This window comes from Tachysurus fulvidraco, chromosome 5, assembly GCF_022655615.1.
Source record: "Tachysurus fulvidraco isolate hzauxx_2018 chromosome 5, HZAU_PFXX_2.0, whole genome shotgun sequence".
Taxonomy (NCBI): domain Eukaryota; kingdom Metazoa; phylum Chordata; class Actinopteri; order Siluriformes; family Bagridae; genus Tachysurus; species Tachysurus fulvidraco.
Window position 1 is genome coordinate 8,626,587 of NC_062522.1, and position 16,303 is coordinate 8,642,889.

Sequence of the window (16,303 nt, forward strand, 5' to 3'; positions counted from 1 at the left end):
AAAAGCCCAAAGCAAATGAGGAAATTGTCAGGAATGAACAAGAACTTCTTTATAAACGGCTAAGGTAAGGTTTATCACAGATGACCTGGCTACTGGTCAGACTTTGGATTGTTCCAACATACAATTCCCATTAACATTACTGTCACCATACGTGAAAACACTAAACAGGAAGTAGCAGGAATCTCTTTGTTCAGAGTGATGTTGTTCTGTTTAGGAAGTCTTTTGCTGTGGATGCCAGCATGAAAGGCAGTTCCTGCAGAAAATCAGTCGAAGCTGGCAGTAACAGAGTTGTCATACATCCTGAAAAACATACAACTAATGTTAAGCCATTAACAGGACTCTCCATGTGTGGAGGTAAATTAGAATAAGTCCCAAAAGGAATAGGAGACCTAAAAGTATTAAATCTATAGAAATACTTGCCAAAGAGAAGTCGAAGAGAATTTTTTTGTTTCATTTCTTATAAAGTATGACTAGTATGTCTTAAAATTTTTTTTACCTTTATTTGGGACAGAATAATAAATTAACACAATAATTATATAATAATTACATAAAATAATAATTAACATAACATAATAATAATAATAGGGAGGCACGGTGGCTTAGTGGTTAGCATGTTCGCCTCATACCTCCAGGGTAGGGGTTCGATTCCCGCCTCCGCCTTGTGTGTGTGGAGTTTGCATGTTATCCCCATGCCTCGGGGGTTTCCTCCCCCGGTCAAAAGACATGCATAGTAGGTTGATTGGCATCTCTGGAAAATTGTGCGTAGTGAATGAGAGTGTGTGCGCCCGGGAGAGTGTGTGCGATGGGTTGGCACTCCGTTCAGGGTGTATCCTGCCTTGATGCCTGATGACGCCTGAGATAGGCACAGGCTCCCCGTGAACCGAGAAATTTGGATAAGCGGTAGAAAATGAATGAATGAATAATAATATACTTATCGCTAAAAATAAAATTAAATAAACTATGGTTTTTAAGCTCAAAATATGTATAAATAAATGGTGTAAATAAAAATAATATTAATACATACGCATATCCGGGGTATTGTCCCATTTGTTGCACACCGTCAAATATTTCTGGCATTATGTCTGATTTATTTACGTTTATTTGTATCAGTAAAATATGAGTTCACTTCTATGATTAGTCAATAAAATTATACTAAAGCCCAAGTAACAAGATTTTGCTGTGTACTTTTGACAGAATGTTTGTACCTTGTATGTTGTTCTTTTTTAAAAGGCAAAGAAGAGTTACGAATAAGCTTTATGGCTATGCCGAAGAAGCCACAGAATCTGCGGCCTTACAGTCAATCGTCACGCAGGATGACGTGGTCGAGAGAGGTCTATCCAGTCTATACAATACTGTTTATGAAGAATTACAGTTCCTGTAGAAAGATTTCTACTCAGTGGCCATTTTGTCTAGGTTAACCATCCCTGCAGATAAACCAACCCTACTATTGGACTAATACTGACAGAGTAGAGGAGAGCTGACTAAAGTTTTCTTAACAAAAGTTGGCTAAAGTCAGTAATTTTATATATATATATATATATATATTTTCCTATAAGTGCACAATTCGGAGTGCGCAACACAAAGACACTTTGCTCGAACTGCTGTGCAATAGAGATTCATATTTACTGTATTGTATATTGAATAGTTTATAGTATTGTTGTGTATACCTTGTATGTACTGGAATATACTGAAATGATCATTTCTTCAGGTTCAGGCACATAATACAGTATGACATTACACAGAACTACATGAAGTACAAATACAAACTAGTGCAAGTGGATATGATCAATACTAAGGGAAATAAATACACAACACAGCACACACAATACAGACAGGACAAGAGAACAATCAATGAAAGGGAAAACTATTTTAAATCTATAAATTATGACACTACCTTGTCATGTATCTATCAATAGTTAGAAAGAAGTAGAGAAATGTAGAAAAAAATTAGCATTTATCATTAGCTCATATTAGCATTTTGTCTATTGATGTATCATGTTTACTGTAGCACTGTGATTAGAGAGGAATTTTATTTTTGTTGCTATCTCTACATCCTTACATCTGTCTGTGCTGAGTGGAACAACAAAGCTGACTTGACTTAACCTGACTTTATGTTGAGTGTGGGGTGTAATTAATGCACACGAAGTGGATTACTTACTTTGGTATCTTTTTTACACACAATGCCTTTGAAGCAAAAAAAGAAAAGCAGTCTGAGGAAACCGAATGAGTCCGGACATTAGAAAGAAACCAGGAAATAGATTTTGTTCATGTAGCTGACTATTTACCTCGGGTGTGAATAATAATGTCGGACACCATTTTTCTTTTAGCATTAATGAAACATTGTGAATTATGTATAGATATTAGGTGTTAGTCTCATATCTAATATCACAACCAGTTATCACTGTGTAAACCTTATAATCTCTGCTACGATCGTAATGACAAAGGTGTACCTAATAAAATGGCCACTAAGTTAGGAACCGAATTATCTTTACAAAATATGGGCTTTGTTGGGAAGGACAGAAATATGCATTAGCTAAATGTATCCTTTGCTCTTTAGGTTGAGAAGGTTCCTTCTTTGCAGGAACTAACCAAAGTGAAAAGGAGCAAGTCCTTATTAGGCCTCAGTCTTGGAGACCCAGACATTTCTCACTGGTGCTCCAGTTCTATCCATAATGGTACGATTCACAACAGTACTGTTATTTCAGGAAATATGGTTGAAGCAAGTCACTTTAACCCTTGTATCTTGTTCGGGTCTGTGGGACCCATATTCATAAACATCAATAGTTTTGGAAAACTTTGCTTCCTTGTAAATTTGTTGATTTTTTTCCACTCATAACTTGATTAAATTAGATTTTGTTTTTTTTTTAATTACATTTTTTTTTAAAAAACAACAAAAAACGAGTAACACTTTAATTAAAAAATGGGATGTAATAAAGGTAAAGGGCAAATATTAACCATATATGCTGTTTATATTGCTTGGAATTGGGATGAAGTAAGTAAACATCTGTAGAGTATTTTCACATAAAACTTTTGATTGTGTTGAATTAAATACCCCAAAGTGCAATGGGTCACCAGACCCACGAACACTGGCTGAGTAACAAATATACGAACAACATACAAGGCTTAAGCTCTCTGACCCTTTAAGATGGTTGATGTCCATGTTTTCCAGAAGCGAATGCACCATTTAAATCTCCAGTGCCGGATGGATCGATGAACACTCGGCAACTGTCAGGTCAAGAGGACACTGATCATATTAGCACTGGCACTGGCTTACCTCAGAACAAGTAAGTTTATCCCTGTTAGATTTTGAAAAAAGAATCAACATTGATTGAATATCGGTGCTCAGTCTGATTTGTTTTTAATAGGACTGAAAAGGAAGTCTGTGCTGAACCTGTTCCTCTTAGTTTTGATGACTTACTTAAGAGGAAAGATGTGAAAGTCCTCGCTCCTCGCCTTCATAAAGCATTCCTGGTAAACACCTTTTGTATCACGTTCATGATTAAACGCTGGTTAACCAGAAATTTATATTTATACAGCAATGTGGAAAAAAATTTATCCTCGTGGCTTTTAAGAAAACAATTATTTTTTTTTTAATATTTAAGAAATATATTTAAGAAATATTCCAAGATTTTAACAATAAAGTTAAATATTCTACAACATTCCAAGTGAAAACCAACAATACTTTAATATTGTCTCCAGTCCTGATCTATAGAGGAAATGAATATTTCTCTTTAAAAAGGCATTTTCACGTACAATTTTTTTCTCAATAATACATTCTCCGGTTTCTGTGAGCTTTTATATATACATCAAGATCGAAGGCTATGAAAACTTGTATTTTCCATCTTATCTGTGAGCCTCATTTATATGTCCTCAGACACTTCCTGGCATTTTACTGACTATAATCACGTCTTAGTTTGAGCTGAACCTTACGTTCTTTGGAATGTGGTAGCCAGTGGTTGCTCTACCAGTCGGAAGGTTGTGAGCTTGAATCCCAGGTCCACCGATCTGTCACTGCTGAGCCATTGAACCCTGAGTTGTATGAAATTCAAGATAAAATGTATGTTGCTCTGGATAAGGGCATCTGCTAAATGCCATAAATGTAATTTTTCTGTCAGTAAGAGAGGACAAATACATAGCTAACTGCGTACAACGGCTTCATTTATAAAACATGTTCAGATGTGTAAACTATAATGCCAAATAGTCTGAAATAGTCATAGATTTCTCCCACATATGAAAGAACACATAGACTTCTTGTACAAAATGGCTGCTCCTCGGATGTGGTGATTTATTGATAAAAAAAATCCAGAATAGTGACTCATAAGCCGTGACTGTGGGTGAAAGTCTTATCAGGCTTGGAAAACACTTTCTGTGTAAAGCAAAGTCTGCCCACATTATGGAAAGTTAAGATAAAGCTGTTTGGTGGTTTTTCTCAACCGCCAGCAAAATAAATAAATAAACAAACAAACAAACAAATAAATAAATAAAATATTTTCAGAAATGCACTGAAAGATATCAAGATTTCTTTGAATTACTGATTAATCGAGGTGCAAATTGTGGTACAAGCAAAACAGCAACAAAACAAAAAACAAAATGGCATTGAAATAGTTAGTTAGTTAGTTAGATTTACAACAGATCAGTATTTCACCATTGAAACCAAACATAACTAAAAATTACAATGCACCATTTTAACAAGGAACATCATCACAAAGCAGCTAAATAAAAAAATTCCCTCAGGAAAAACTCGCTCAGATGGCACAAGAAAGAAATCTCAAGACTCAGGGCAGGAAAACAACCTCGTCCAGAGTCTCCAGAGTTCAACAAATGTTTATCTGAACCATTATTACTGAAAAGCTATCATCGCTATGATTATAGTCATTTATTTCCGATCAGCTCTTTATCAGCTATTTATTTCTTGTACACACACATCAACATTTTGAGGTTAGTTTCTGGATTCGGTCCAGATTTATGCATAGATTAATACATTTTTTGAAGATTTTCTATTTACGTTTCTGTTTTATAAACTGTAGCATGTGCCGTAAGGTTTGTTTTTGTATCTAGCAAAACATTTTGAAACAACTTAATATCATAATCATGTGGTGTGATGGAATCAAACCTTACAGCACATGCAAAAACATTTTGGAACAATTCTAGGATAATTTTTTTTATGCTGTTAATCTTCTTTGTTTTGTCCCAGTCTGAACAGAAAGCCAGTGAAACGTATCCCGTGGTGTACAGCACTCAGCAGCGTCAGTACGAGCCTTTCGGCAGCCCAGGTTTCCACTCTCTGGATCCACCAACACAGATAAGAAAGAGGAGCTTGCGTTCAGCTATCATTCTCTATACCGAGGCCATGCAGGCAAAGTATTTGATTCGTAACATGAGGGAAAGACATGCAAGTGAAGGCCTTGACAGTTACAGGCCATACTCCCAGGCTGAGCTCAAGGTGAAGAAGACTGGAGGTAATTGTGTCAACATGCGTGTGCTCACAGCTGACGGAAAGGTGATCAAATCTCCACATCTCGCCCGACTTCCTCTCCATTACCATGATGAAACCTCATCATTACGTGCATCCACACCAACTAAAAAAAATTTGCTTATACCTAAACAGCATGTTTTAACTCCATGTGTTGGCCATGTGATTAATGGAATGAACCCCATTGAGTCTGGAATGAACACCAATGAAACCTGTGAGGCTGGAAAAATCACTCCAGCTTGCTGTAAAGCACCACCTGCTTCCCCGAGGGGATGTGCTCACACTTCAACACCACAACCTCGTCGGGGTCAAGAAATCAAATGGCTTTCCTGTCAATCTCTGTGGTTGCTGACCTGATTTCTTTGTTTCTCACAAGGATAATGCTTCGTCATGGCAACCAGAGACAATAAACAATCCAGCTGCTGATAATCTCTAATATATCAAAGCAACTGGATTTGAGATTTGTATGTCACAATTAAATAAACAATTGTGTCATATTGTAGAAATATACAAGAAAGTAAATATTTAAGATTAAGATAAGGTGTAATTTCAAATGCATCAAGGATCAAAAGGCAAATCCCAGGTTTATATTATTATACTGTATATTACTGTATAATAAACTGTATAAATGAGATGCTGTAGATGGTATCACTAAAATAGCTTAGGATTACAATTACCAGGAACAGTTCTGCATGTCCATCATTGAACAGCTGATAACATTGATGTATAGATTATCCTGGTTTAATATTTGCACCTTATACTACACATCGGTGTCACCCTGATAAAGGGGCTTTTTTTTCAGTTTGGTTCCTCCCATGGTTCCTCCTCATATCGACTCAGGGAGATTTTCTTCACCACTATAACCTATGGCTCGCTCATTAGGGATAAATCAATCAATTATAAAAGCATTAAATAAAAACCATTTTGTTATTTAAAATAGAAAATATACTGTGACTGGAAAAATATCCAGAAAGACAGGGTTTTCATGGTAAGAAACTGCCTAAAAATATACCATTGATATTAACTTATTAAGGACTAACTTTCAACAGATGTTAAACAATAAATGTACCTATAAATGGATAACCCTTTAGTAATAAATTATGAGCTGTTCTTCTTTTGATAAAAGTTAGCAATGTCGGCAAATCTCTGTGATATAGAAGAAATGAAAAACATCAGTTTGTTCTGTTACTGGAGATGAATCAGCTCCATGTGTCTTATAACAGCACGCCCCGAAGAGTTTTATTACTTAATTGTAATAAAAAAAACTCAGCTACCACAATTCCCTATATAGAATATAACGACTGATATTTTGTGCATAAACATACAGCCTGTCCTCAATAACCGTATACTAACACCAATATTGCAAGTACACATAATCAATTAAAATAAAATAAAATAAAATAAAACATAAAACATAAAAAATTTAACAATTAAAAATTAAAAACTTAAAAATTAAAATATTAAAAAATAAAATAGAATTAAATAAACAAACAAACAAACAAATAAATAAACATTTTAAATTAAATTAAATGACAAATTAAATTAAATTAAATTAAATTTATTTGTATAGTGCATAGTGTATAGTATTTAACTTACTGTATATCTCTAACGTCTATCCCTAAGAATCCGCTAGATGGCGACAGAGTGCACCAACTATTTCTAGGTGGTCGAATCTCAAATACGTTTGTTTCAGAGAGCATTATTTAGGGTGCAGTACTATTACAAGCCCTTCTGCCATATCTGTGCCCTCCTGCACTCCGTGTAAGTGCACTTGTTTTGTGTGTGTGCCGTTTTTAGACGCGGCCGATGTGAATGGGAGGGGTTTAAACATGGCGGAAGTTGAGAAACGTCAGCGCGGAGAAGCAGAAAAAGGAGAAGAAGAGCGGAGTAACGGGATGTAAGGAGAGACAGTTAGAGAGAGAAAGTGAGATACAGAGAGAGAAAGTGTGTGTGTCAGAGAGAGACAGGAGAGAGAGACAGGAGAGAGAGACAGAGAGAGAGAGTGTGTGTCAGACAGACAGAGAGAGACAGAAAGAGATACAGAGAGAGAGAGAGAGAGAGAGTGAGAGAGAGAGAGAGAGAGAGAGAGAGAGAGAGAGAGAGTGTGTGTGTGTGTGTGTGTGTGTGTGTGTGTGTGTGTGTGTGTGTGTGTGTGTGTGAGAGAGAGAGAGAGAGAGAGAGAGAGAGAGAGAGAGAGAGAGACAGACCCCGGGATGGCGGATGAAACTCTGACGCTGTTAATCAAGCTGCTCGCTGCGGTTTTTTACGGCGTGAGTTCTTTCCTCATAGTTGTGATAAACAAAAGCGTGCTGACCAACTACAGGTAAGAGGAATCTGTCTCGTGTGGGTGTGGGTGGGGGACTAGGAGTGGGAGTGGTGGGGGACTAGGAGTGGGAGTGGTGGGGGACTAGGAGTGGGAGTGAGATTGGGAGTGGGTGTGAGATTGGGAGTGGGAATGGGTGGGGGAGTGGATGTGGGATTAGGTGGGGGGGTGGATGTGGGATTAGGTGGGGGGTGGGTGTGGGATTAGGAGTGGGAGTGGAAGTGGGTGTGAGATTAGGAGTGGGAGTGGGTGTGAGATTGGGAGTGGGAATGGGTGGGGGATTGGGAGTGGGAATGGGTGGGGGAGTGGGTGTGGGAATGGGTGGGGGTGGGGGTGGGGGTGGGGGAGTGGGTGTGGGATTAGGAGTGGGAGTGGGTGTGAGATTAGGATTAGGAGTCTGAGTGGGAGTGGGATTAGGAGTCGGAGTGGGAGTGGGAGTTGGTGTGGGATTAGGAAAGGGATTAGGCATGGGTGTGGGATTAGGAGTGGGAGTGGGAGGAACTTTTTAGGTTACATCCAAATTCACATAATAGTGCACTTCTGATCTGGCACCATAATCCACTGTAATCTGTAGCAGCCTCACAGATTGAGTGATTGGTGATTACGTAGCTGTCAGAGCTGCAGCTTGGGCTTGTGGCACGCTCGTTTCATTTAATGACCATTCATGTTCCTGCTGAGAAAAAAAAAGCGTTTTTATTGCAAAGTAATAAATCCCAAGCTCCCAGTGCTTGTCGTGGAGAACCTCCTGTCTCGTAGGTTTCTCACCTGCAGTGTTTTCACACCCACTTCATCTCCATTAGAGCTGTTTATCAGCTGATTAGCAAACTCAGTGAGTTAGGAGTGTGTGCAGTGTGCAGGAGTCCTCCAGGACCAAGCTTGGGAGGCTGTGATGGAAATGTTGTAGCACTTTATAAAGCATCGTCGTACCGGCGACTAGTTCACCTCAGAGGACAGCGTCTCCTTTTAATGCTTTCTATTTTATGTCTTAAGTGACGTTATGACATGCAAACTGTCCATAAGTCCAAATGTGCAGGACTGTGCATAAGAAAAGTATAGATTTCATAAATGTTTATAAAATTTAGATGTTATGAGTTTGGTATTGAATAAAAAAATACACTGCTTAAGTCAGGAAAACCTTCACAGCCAGTTTCATTATAAAACTTTACAAATTGTACTCGAGTCTAAATTTTTTTCTCAAGCAAATCAGACTTATTTTTGAAGGCATCTTTACAGAGTTTCTCTGCATGTGTCTCGCTCATTCACACGCGGTACGCTGGATCAGTATGCTCGCAGTAAACCTGGTAGTTTGTTTGAATGAACTATGGAGATCTCAGAACAGTGTGTGACCTTGTTGAGAAAATCATGACGAGACGTATGGGAGATTTCTGGGGTGCTTTGTTTCAGGAGAAAAAGCTAAGCAACAGGAGACTTAAACCAAAGACCTCGTTTTATTTCCACATGACCACGGTGCATTCTGGTAAACATCGAGAGTATAAAATCAGCTTGCTTGTTTGTTTGTTTGTTTATTTATTTATTCATTCATTCATTTATTCAGTCCTATGAGTTGTACATCAGTGTACATCGTACTTATTTATATAAAAGTAAAAGCAAATTGTACGTAACACAGGCCTTGTTTATTTAAATATAAATAAAGTAAATATACCTACATATATTTCATTTATTCTTAATATGGAAAAATGTCCTTTTGTGAAGACTTTTTTTTATTTGTAATGATCTTAATGTTGTTATTTTTTTTCCATTAAAAAGAAGTCAAACATAAATCCAACTATAATCAGAAAAAAAACCCCAAATTTGTTTATTTATATATTTTTAAAAAATATTGAAATTATTGTCCTTTTAATCGGGGGAAAAATTCTCATGAATGCGGTTCATCCTGAAAGAGATTTGTGTTTCTTTTATTTTTTATTTCTTTATTTTTTTTTTTTTAAGGAAAAACTGTTTAAAAATACAGTTTGGTTTAATTTGCATGTACTTAGTTATTTTGGTCTATAAGGTTTATAAAGGAAAGGGGCACAGTGGCTTAGAGATTAGCACGCTTGCCTCACACCCCCAGGGTTGGGGGTTCGATTCCCGCCTCTGCCTTGTGTGTGTGGAGTTTGCATGTTCTCCCCGTGCCTCGGGGGTTTCCTCCGGGTACTCCGGTTTCCTCCCCCGGTCCAAAGACATGCATGGTAGGTTGATTGGCATCTCTGGAAAATTGTCCGTAGTGTGTGAGTGAATGAGAGTGTGTGTGTGTGTGTGCCCTGCGATGGGTTGGCACTCCGTCCAGGGTGTATCCTGCCTTGATGCCCAATGACGCCTGAGATAGGCACAGGCTCCCCGTGACCCGAGAAGTTCGGATAAGCGGTAGAAAATGAATTAGGGAGTGAGGTTTATAAAAGAAATCTTTAGTAAGTAATGACACAAACCGATAGACTGTATAGCACAGAACAGGCATATAGGATGTGATGTCATTGTGCTGAGTAAGCGGGGCTTAAGCCTGAGTTGCTAAGCTTCATATAATTTGTATTTTCTTAAAGCATTTCTGTCGTTTTCAGGTTTCCTTCATCGTTATGTCTCGGCATCGGGCAGGTAAGACGCGTTTCTTCTTGTAGCTCTTTTCTCAGTCCTTGGTGGTGCAGAGAAACGTCCTCAGTGTTGGTGTTTTAATGACAGATGTTGGCCACAGTGTTGGTGCTGTGGACCGGAAAAGCTCTGCGGGTGATCACCTTCCCTGGGTGGGAGCTCAACATCATCAGCAAAGTGAGCACACGTGTATACACACACACACACACACACACACACACACACACACACACACACACACATAGTGTTCTTTACACTGTCTAAACACTCCAGGATAACCTAAGGGATAACATTTAGCCTCACTTCTATTTTCACTTCTAAAAATAAAAGAACACAATTTTCTATTTTCACAATTTTAAATTTTCAATTTTTTTACGTGGTGTGCTGAGCAAAAATAAACTAAATAGTGTGGCGATGAGCTTATAAATATCTAGTGGTTTTGTTTAGTTCCAGTCAGCAATGCCAAGTTCTTCTGTGTTTGATAACCGCCAGGTGATAAAATTATGAAGACGCCAAAAACGACAGCCGAGGCGAAGGTTTGACGTGTTTCAGAAGAATTACACAGACGGTGCTTACGGCGCTGTCGCGTCGCCATGCCAACAGTCTGAAGTTATTTTAGTAATGTTTTGGGGAAGCGTCCATGTAGAGAGCTGGGACATCTGTGTGAAGTCACAGCCTGACATAAAAGAGATAAAAAAACCACTGACGTAAAGAACTTGTACTCCTAGATGTTAATGGACAATTTATTTCTTCTGTTTCAGACCTTTCCTTTACCTCTTCTATACGTAGGCAATCAAGTAACCGGACTGTTTGGAACAAAAAGGCTAAAGTATGATTTTTACACAAAGAAACACAAATACACCCTAAGGCTGTGTTTACAGTACAGTTTTGAGCAAATCCAGTCTATTCAAATCATATTAGAGACACGTTCCCTTGTGGTGTTGTGTTAGATAAGATCTTCATTATCTCTGAAATGCCTGTGCTGCTTTTTCTTGGCTATCGTTACTGCAGTATCCGAGAAGGAAATGTGACGGTCCACACGTGAATCTGCATGTCGACTTGTGTACATCGCTTCAGGGCAAACGTCTGTTCGCACTTACAAACACGTGTGAATCGTCACAGCAAAAAAAAAAATTTTGGGCAAACAGATTTCCAAACAAACAATAAGGCTTTGTAACATTAACCTTAGTGTGAGAATCTACACACGTGTAAATATCGTGTGTCGTGTTGTGTAGCACCCGAGATTTGATCAATAATGCAGTTTTGTTTCTCCATCTCCAGTTTGCCGATGTTTACGGTGTTGAGGAGGTTCTCCATTCTGTTCACGATGCTCGCTGAGGGATTCTTGTTAAAGTGAGTGATCAGGCACTTTGGACAATCAACTGCGTATAATTGTAGTAATACTTTTAAACATGTCATGTATGTGTTCTCACTGCGATGATGATGATGATGATGATGATGATCTTGATCAGGATATTTTTTATTTTTTTTTGCTGTTTTTATTTTTTGGTTTTAGGAAGACATTCTCATGGCCAGTTCAGCTCACTGTCTTCACAATGATCTTTGGGGCTTTTGTGGCTGCAAGGTAAACTTCTTAACTGAGCTGAAATTATTACACTATGAATTACAGTGCGAATAATATAAAATGGTAGGAGGTTTTACAACGGAAGGAAGGAAGGAAGGAAGGAAGGAAGGAAGGAAGGAAGGAAAGGCGGAAAATAGGAAAGGAGGAATGAAGGAAAGGAGGAAGGAAGGAAGGAAATTAGGAAAGGAGGAAGAAAGGAAAATAGGAAAGGAGGAATGAAGGAAGGAAAATAGGAAAGGAGGAGGGAAAGGAGGAAGGAAGGGAAGAAGGAAGGAAGGAAATGAGGAAGGAAGGAAGGAAGGAAGGAATGAAAACAGGAAAGAAATAAAATGGGATTGAAGGAAAGAAAGAAGGAAAGGAAGGAAATGAGAAGGAAAGGAAGAAAGAAAGAAGGAAAGCAGAAAAGAAATAAAATGGGAAAGAAGGAAAGAAAGGAAGGAATGAAAGAAAGAAGGAAAGGAAGGTAGACAGACAATACAGTAATACATATCAGTAATATGGAGTGTTTATTTATTTAGACTCACCTCTGACACTGAAACATCCTGCAAATAACTATTTATTCATTAAACCTGTCATGGGGAAAACTGAGAAATTTCTACAGAATTTTCAGCCAAAACTCTCACTGAACGATGTCACTAACAGTTGTAAAACATTTTTATATATATATATATATATATTATAACAATGGGGTTAATTTTGATGTATTTGGCCTTTTCTTATGACTCTACACTGTCATTCCGGTACATTGTCATTGCCTAATCAATGTTATAAATATTTGTAGTTGATGTTATAGATGCCGAGGTGACGTTATTGTTGGCACGGTCGAGTTTTATTACCTAATTAACTATAGATGACCGTTGGACTGAAAAGTGTTTTGAATCTCTGATGGAACGTGTGCCTCAAATACTTTCAGCCTTTTTTTAGTACTGTGTGTCACTGTCATTGTTGATGTCCTGAAAATACTTAACTGTGGCTCTGATCTTTAATTAACACCTCTCTGTGTTTCTCCACTCCTGTTTCGTCCAGTGCCGACCTGTCCTTTGACCTACAGGGCTATGTATTCATCTTAATGAACGACGTCTTGACAGCTGCTAACGGAGCCTTTGTCAAACAGAAGTTGGATTCTAAAGTACGTTTTTTTTTTTTTTTTTTTTTTTTTACGTTTTAAATGCCCTCGAGAAACGGTGCTCACTCTTAAACGTAGACTCGTGATGTAAAAAAAAAAAAACTTTAACTTCTCTGGGGCTCTAAAATTGTGCATAATTAACAAATTGGCTTTTAAAACACGTGTACGGTCTGAATCGTCCGGCTTGTGCTGGCGTGCTCGTTTACGTAAAGAAACGCTGACGCAAATTCCCTTTAAAAAGCTGGTCTTCACCATCAACAACATACTGAAGCTGTAACATGAAGTTGGAGTGCTTTATGTTTGCGTACATCCAGCTATAAAAGTGCTCACGTTGCCAAATTGAAAAATCTACAGTGGTGTGAAAATCCCTCTTATTGTATTGTTTTCGTTGGTATATTCAGAAACATAGTGGATTTCACCCATAGTGATTACTGTCTGAATGTATGAGTGGTTACTTGGCACATAGTTGTTTGGAACATGCCAGAACTTCAGTCTTTAGTTTCTCATTGTAATGTGCCTGTGCTAAAAAGCCTTGCCAAGAGATCAACTAACACGTCCTTTCCTGTGTAAAGCTGCATGTATCAAATATTTTAAGCAAGGCCTTTCTTATCTCAGTCGGTCTTTAGATGTACCAAATGACCTTACTGTTGCATTCTATCTGTGTTAACCTGCACTGGAATGATTGATTAGACTAGCGTGATATAACTGACAATAAATGAGGCGAACATGATGATTGGGGATGTTGTAGCCAAGTGTTTAAGGTGGAAGGTTCATTCATTCATTCATTCATTTTCTACCGCTTATCCGAACTTCTCGGGTCACGGGGAGGCGTCATCGGGCATCGAGGCAGGATACACCCTGGACGGAGTGCCAACCCATCACAGGGCACACACACTCTCATTCACTCACACACTACGGACAATTTTCCAGAGATGTCAACCTACCATGCATGTCTTTGGACCATTGGGAGGAAACCGGAGTACCCGGAGGACACCCCCGAGGCACGGGGAGAACATGCAAACTCCAACCCTGGAGGTGTGAGGCGAACGTGCTAACCACTAAGGCACCGTGCCCCCCCGATCGGAAGGTTGTGAATTCAAAATCCCAGATCCACCAAGCTTCCACTGTTGGGCCCCTGAGCAATTCCCATAATCCTCAACTGGATAAGGGCGTCTTCTACATGCCATAAATGTAAATGCAGGTAGTTTGGACTGAACCTGGACAACATGTTGAACTTGCAGTTGGTCTGCACAAAAGCCAGTAGGTGCGAAAAACAAACCTTCAAATAAATACTCATCTCAATTAATTTACCCGTATCGAGGTTCTTGCATAAGCATGAAGAAGGACTCAATAAATCTTATTCTTTGCTCTAGAAACATTCACACTTGTTCATGGGTCAGAAATAATGCCTGGTCTTCTATATTAAGCGTGCACCTTTATATTGAGTATGAGTACAGCTCAGATTGTGCTGTAAATGACGATGTAACAACTCCAGTACCGTTGCTCAGGATCTGGACATGGTTAGTAACATCAGCCACGAAATGACAAGAAAAATGTACTTTATTCATAGATCCAGAATGTTACTTTTTTCACACCAACCTTTTATCAGTAGCGTGTGGAACGGTTAATTATCAGCCTTTTTTTTTACGTCCTAAAGTGTGATTTATTTATTTATTTATTTTATTCAGTTATATCTTCAGATACGGAGATAAGACGCAGCTCGGAGAATATAAAGGCGACACGGACACAAGGGTCTGTGTCGTATTGAGGGTAGATAAGTTCTCAGATCCGTGACTCAGATGTCCTGTATTTTTAGTTTGGGAGTGTCAAAAAAAGAGAGAGAGGAAGAGAGATGTGAGGAATGCATTCATGGCATCTGCACACTGGAATGTACCATAAATAACTCTGTCTGTTTCCCTGTCTCCCCCTTATTCAGGAGCTGGGAAAGTATGGTCTACTCTATTACAACGCTTTATTTATGATCCTGCCTACACTCCTTTTGGCACATGTCACTGGAGACATGGACAAGGTAAGCAGTCTGTAACAGAGCGCTCATTGAGACACGTGGGACGGTCGATCTAAACTGTTTAAAGCTCAAAATTTCAAATCAGTTTCTCTTGAAGGACTTCCATAATTACCCGAAATGCCTGTTCGATGGACGTCCGTCAACGTTCCCTCATCACCAGAGCTAGCTGGCAGCTTGAGTCAGACCATCTGCTTCCCTTAGTAGAGGCCACATACTGTATTCAGTTTACTTCTTCAGAGCTGCTTTAGTTTTAGATTTAGATAAACAGAAATTCCTTTCAGGTTTGTTTTGTTCGCCACAAAGGGCAAAAACGTCATCGCCGAGAGAATTTTATTCTGCTTAACTTTTCACGTCGAATGCACGTTTCATGGCTTTCGGGAGCCGCTCCATTTCGGCTCTCAAATCATGACCGAAGCCCCATGAATGGCTCATTTTATGCAGCGCTGTGTGTTCACAGCAAGGCCTCAGTTTATTCAGTAAGCTGTCTCTCGGAGAAACACGAGCGCTCCTACACAAAGCCACCATTATTCTCACTCGGCTAAACAGGGGCGATATAGTGGCTCGTGGAGATGTGCAGGAAATGAAATCAAGGTATTTCGCCCTATATTCGAAAATCACGGTCCTGCTTTTCATGAACATATCCTTAATTATGATTATTTACTTCATTTTAATAAACCGTGAGCTTCAGCATTAATAAACTGCAGGTAAATTAAACACAGGAATAAAATACTGTATATCGGTACAAAGATTTGCACAAAATCATTTGATTGTTAATTAAATACACCGCCATTGATTTTTACTCAGTCTCCAGTTTCTCACTAACGTTCCCATGTGTAAAAACCCTTGATTAAAGATCAACTAACATCTTTAACCTTTATCCTTATGCAACAGTTTAATTTAATTTAATTCAATCATATTTGAATAGCACTTCTAACAAATGGACATCATCTCAAAGCAACTTTACAGAACATTTAGAAATATAGTACAAAAAGTTTTAGAAATATTTAATTTAAATGTCTTTGTATTTATCCCCAATGAGCAAATCAAGGTGACTAAAATTAATTTCATGTAATGTAAAAAAAAATATAATAATTTTAGTGTTTTCAAGTCTAGTCAAGTCACTTTTATTGTCACATTACTTTACTTACATTACATTACTTTATTACTTTATTGTTTTTTAGTGC

General features: G+C 38.4%; 2 protein-coding genes across 2 annotated transcripts in view; both read left to right on the forward strand.

Moving 5' to 3' along the window:
- The first annotated feature begins 2,508 nt into the window (after positions 1-2,508).
- On the forward strand, positions 2,509-5,922 carry LOC125141303. Its single transcript, XM_047814347.1, has 4 exons — positions 2,509-2,675; positions 3,170-3,284; positions 3,366-3,471; positions 5,195-5,922. Exons 2-4 carry the CDS (start codon positions 3,211-3,213, stop codon positions 5,828-5,830), a joined length of 816 nt encoding a protein of 271 aa, XP_047670303.1. The 5' UTR covers positions 2,509-2,675; positions 3,170-3,210; the 3' UTR covers positions 5,831-5,922.
- A 1,651-nt stretch (positions 5,923-7,573) lies between these two features.
- Positions 7,574-16,303, forward strand: part of slc35d1a (solute carrier family 35 member D1a) — a 12,582-nt gene continuing 3,852 nt past the window's right edge. Inside the window, exons 1-8 of the mRNA XM_027154449.2 lie at positions 7,574-7,796; positions 10,355-10,388; positions 10,473-10,559; positions 11,144-11,211; positions 11,664-11,735; positions 11,899-11,967; positions 12,994-13,096; positions 15,030-15,122. Coding sequence (XP_027010250.1) covers positions 7,687-7,796; positions 10,355-10,388; positions 10,473-10,559; positions 11,144-11,211; positions 11,664-11,735; positions 11,899-11,967; positions 12,994-13,096; positions 15,030-15,122 — 636 coding nt within the window. The 5' untranslated portion in view covers positions 7,574-7,686. The remainder of the gene's footprint in view (positions 7,797-10,354; positions 10,389-10,472; positions 10,560-11,143; positions 11,212-11,663; positions 11,736-11,898; positions 11,968-12,993; positions 13,097-15,029; positions 15,123-16,303) is intronic.

Bases quoted from the DNA above. Each gene is read 5' to 3' on its own strand.
- LOC125141303 (XM_047814347.1), top strand. From the start codon at position 3,211: ATGAACACTCGGCAACTGTCAGGTCAAGAGGACACTGATCATATTAGC. The intron at 3,285-3,365 runs GTAAGTTTATCC...TGTTTTTAATAG, and splicing joins ACTGGCTTACCTCAGAACAA to GACTGAAAAGGAAGTCTGTG. The intron at 3,472-5,194 runs GTAAACACCTTT...GTTTTGTCCCAG, and splicing joins GCCTTCATAAAGCATTCCTG to TCTGAACAGAAAGCCAGTGA.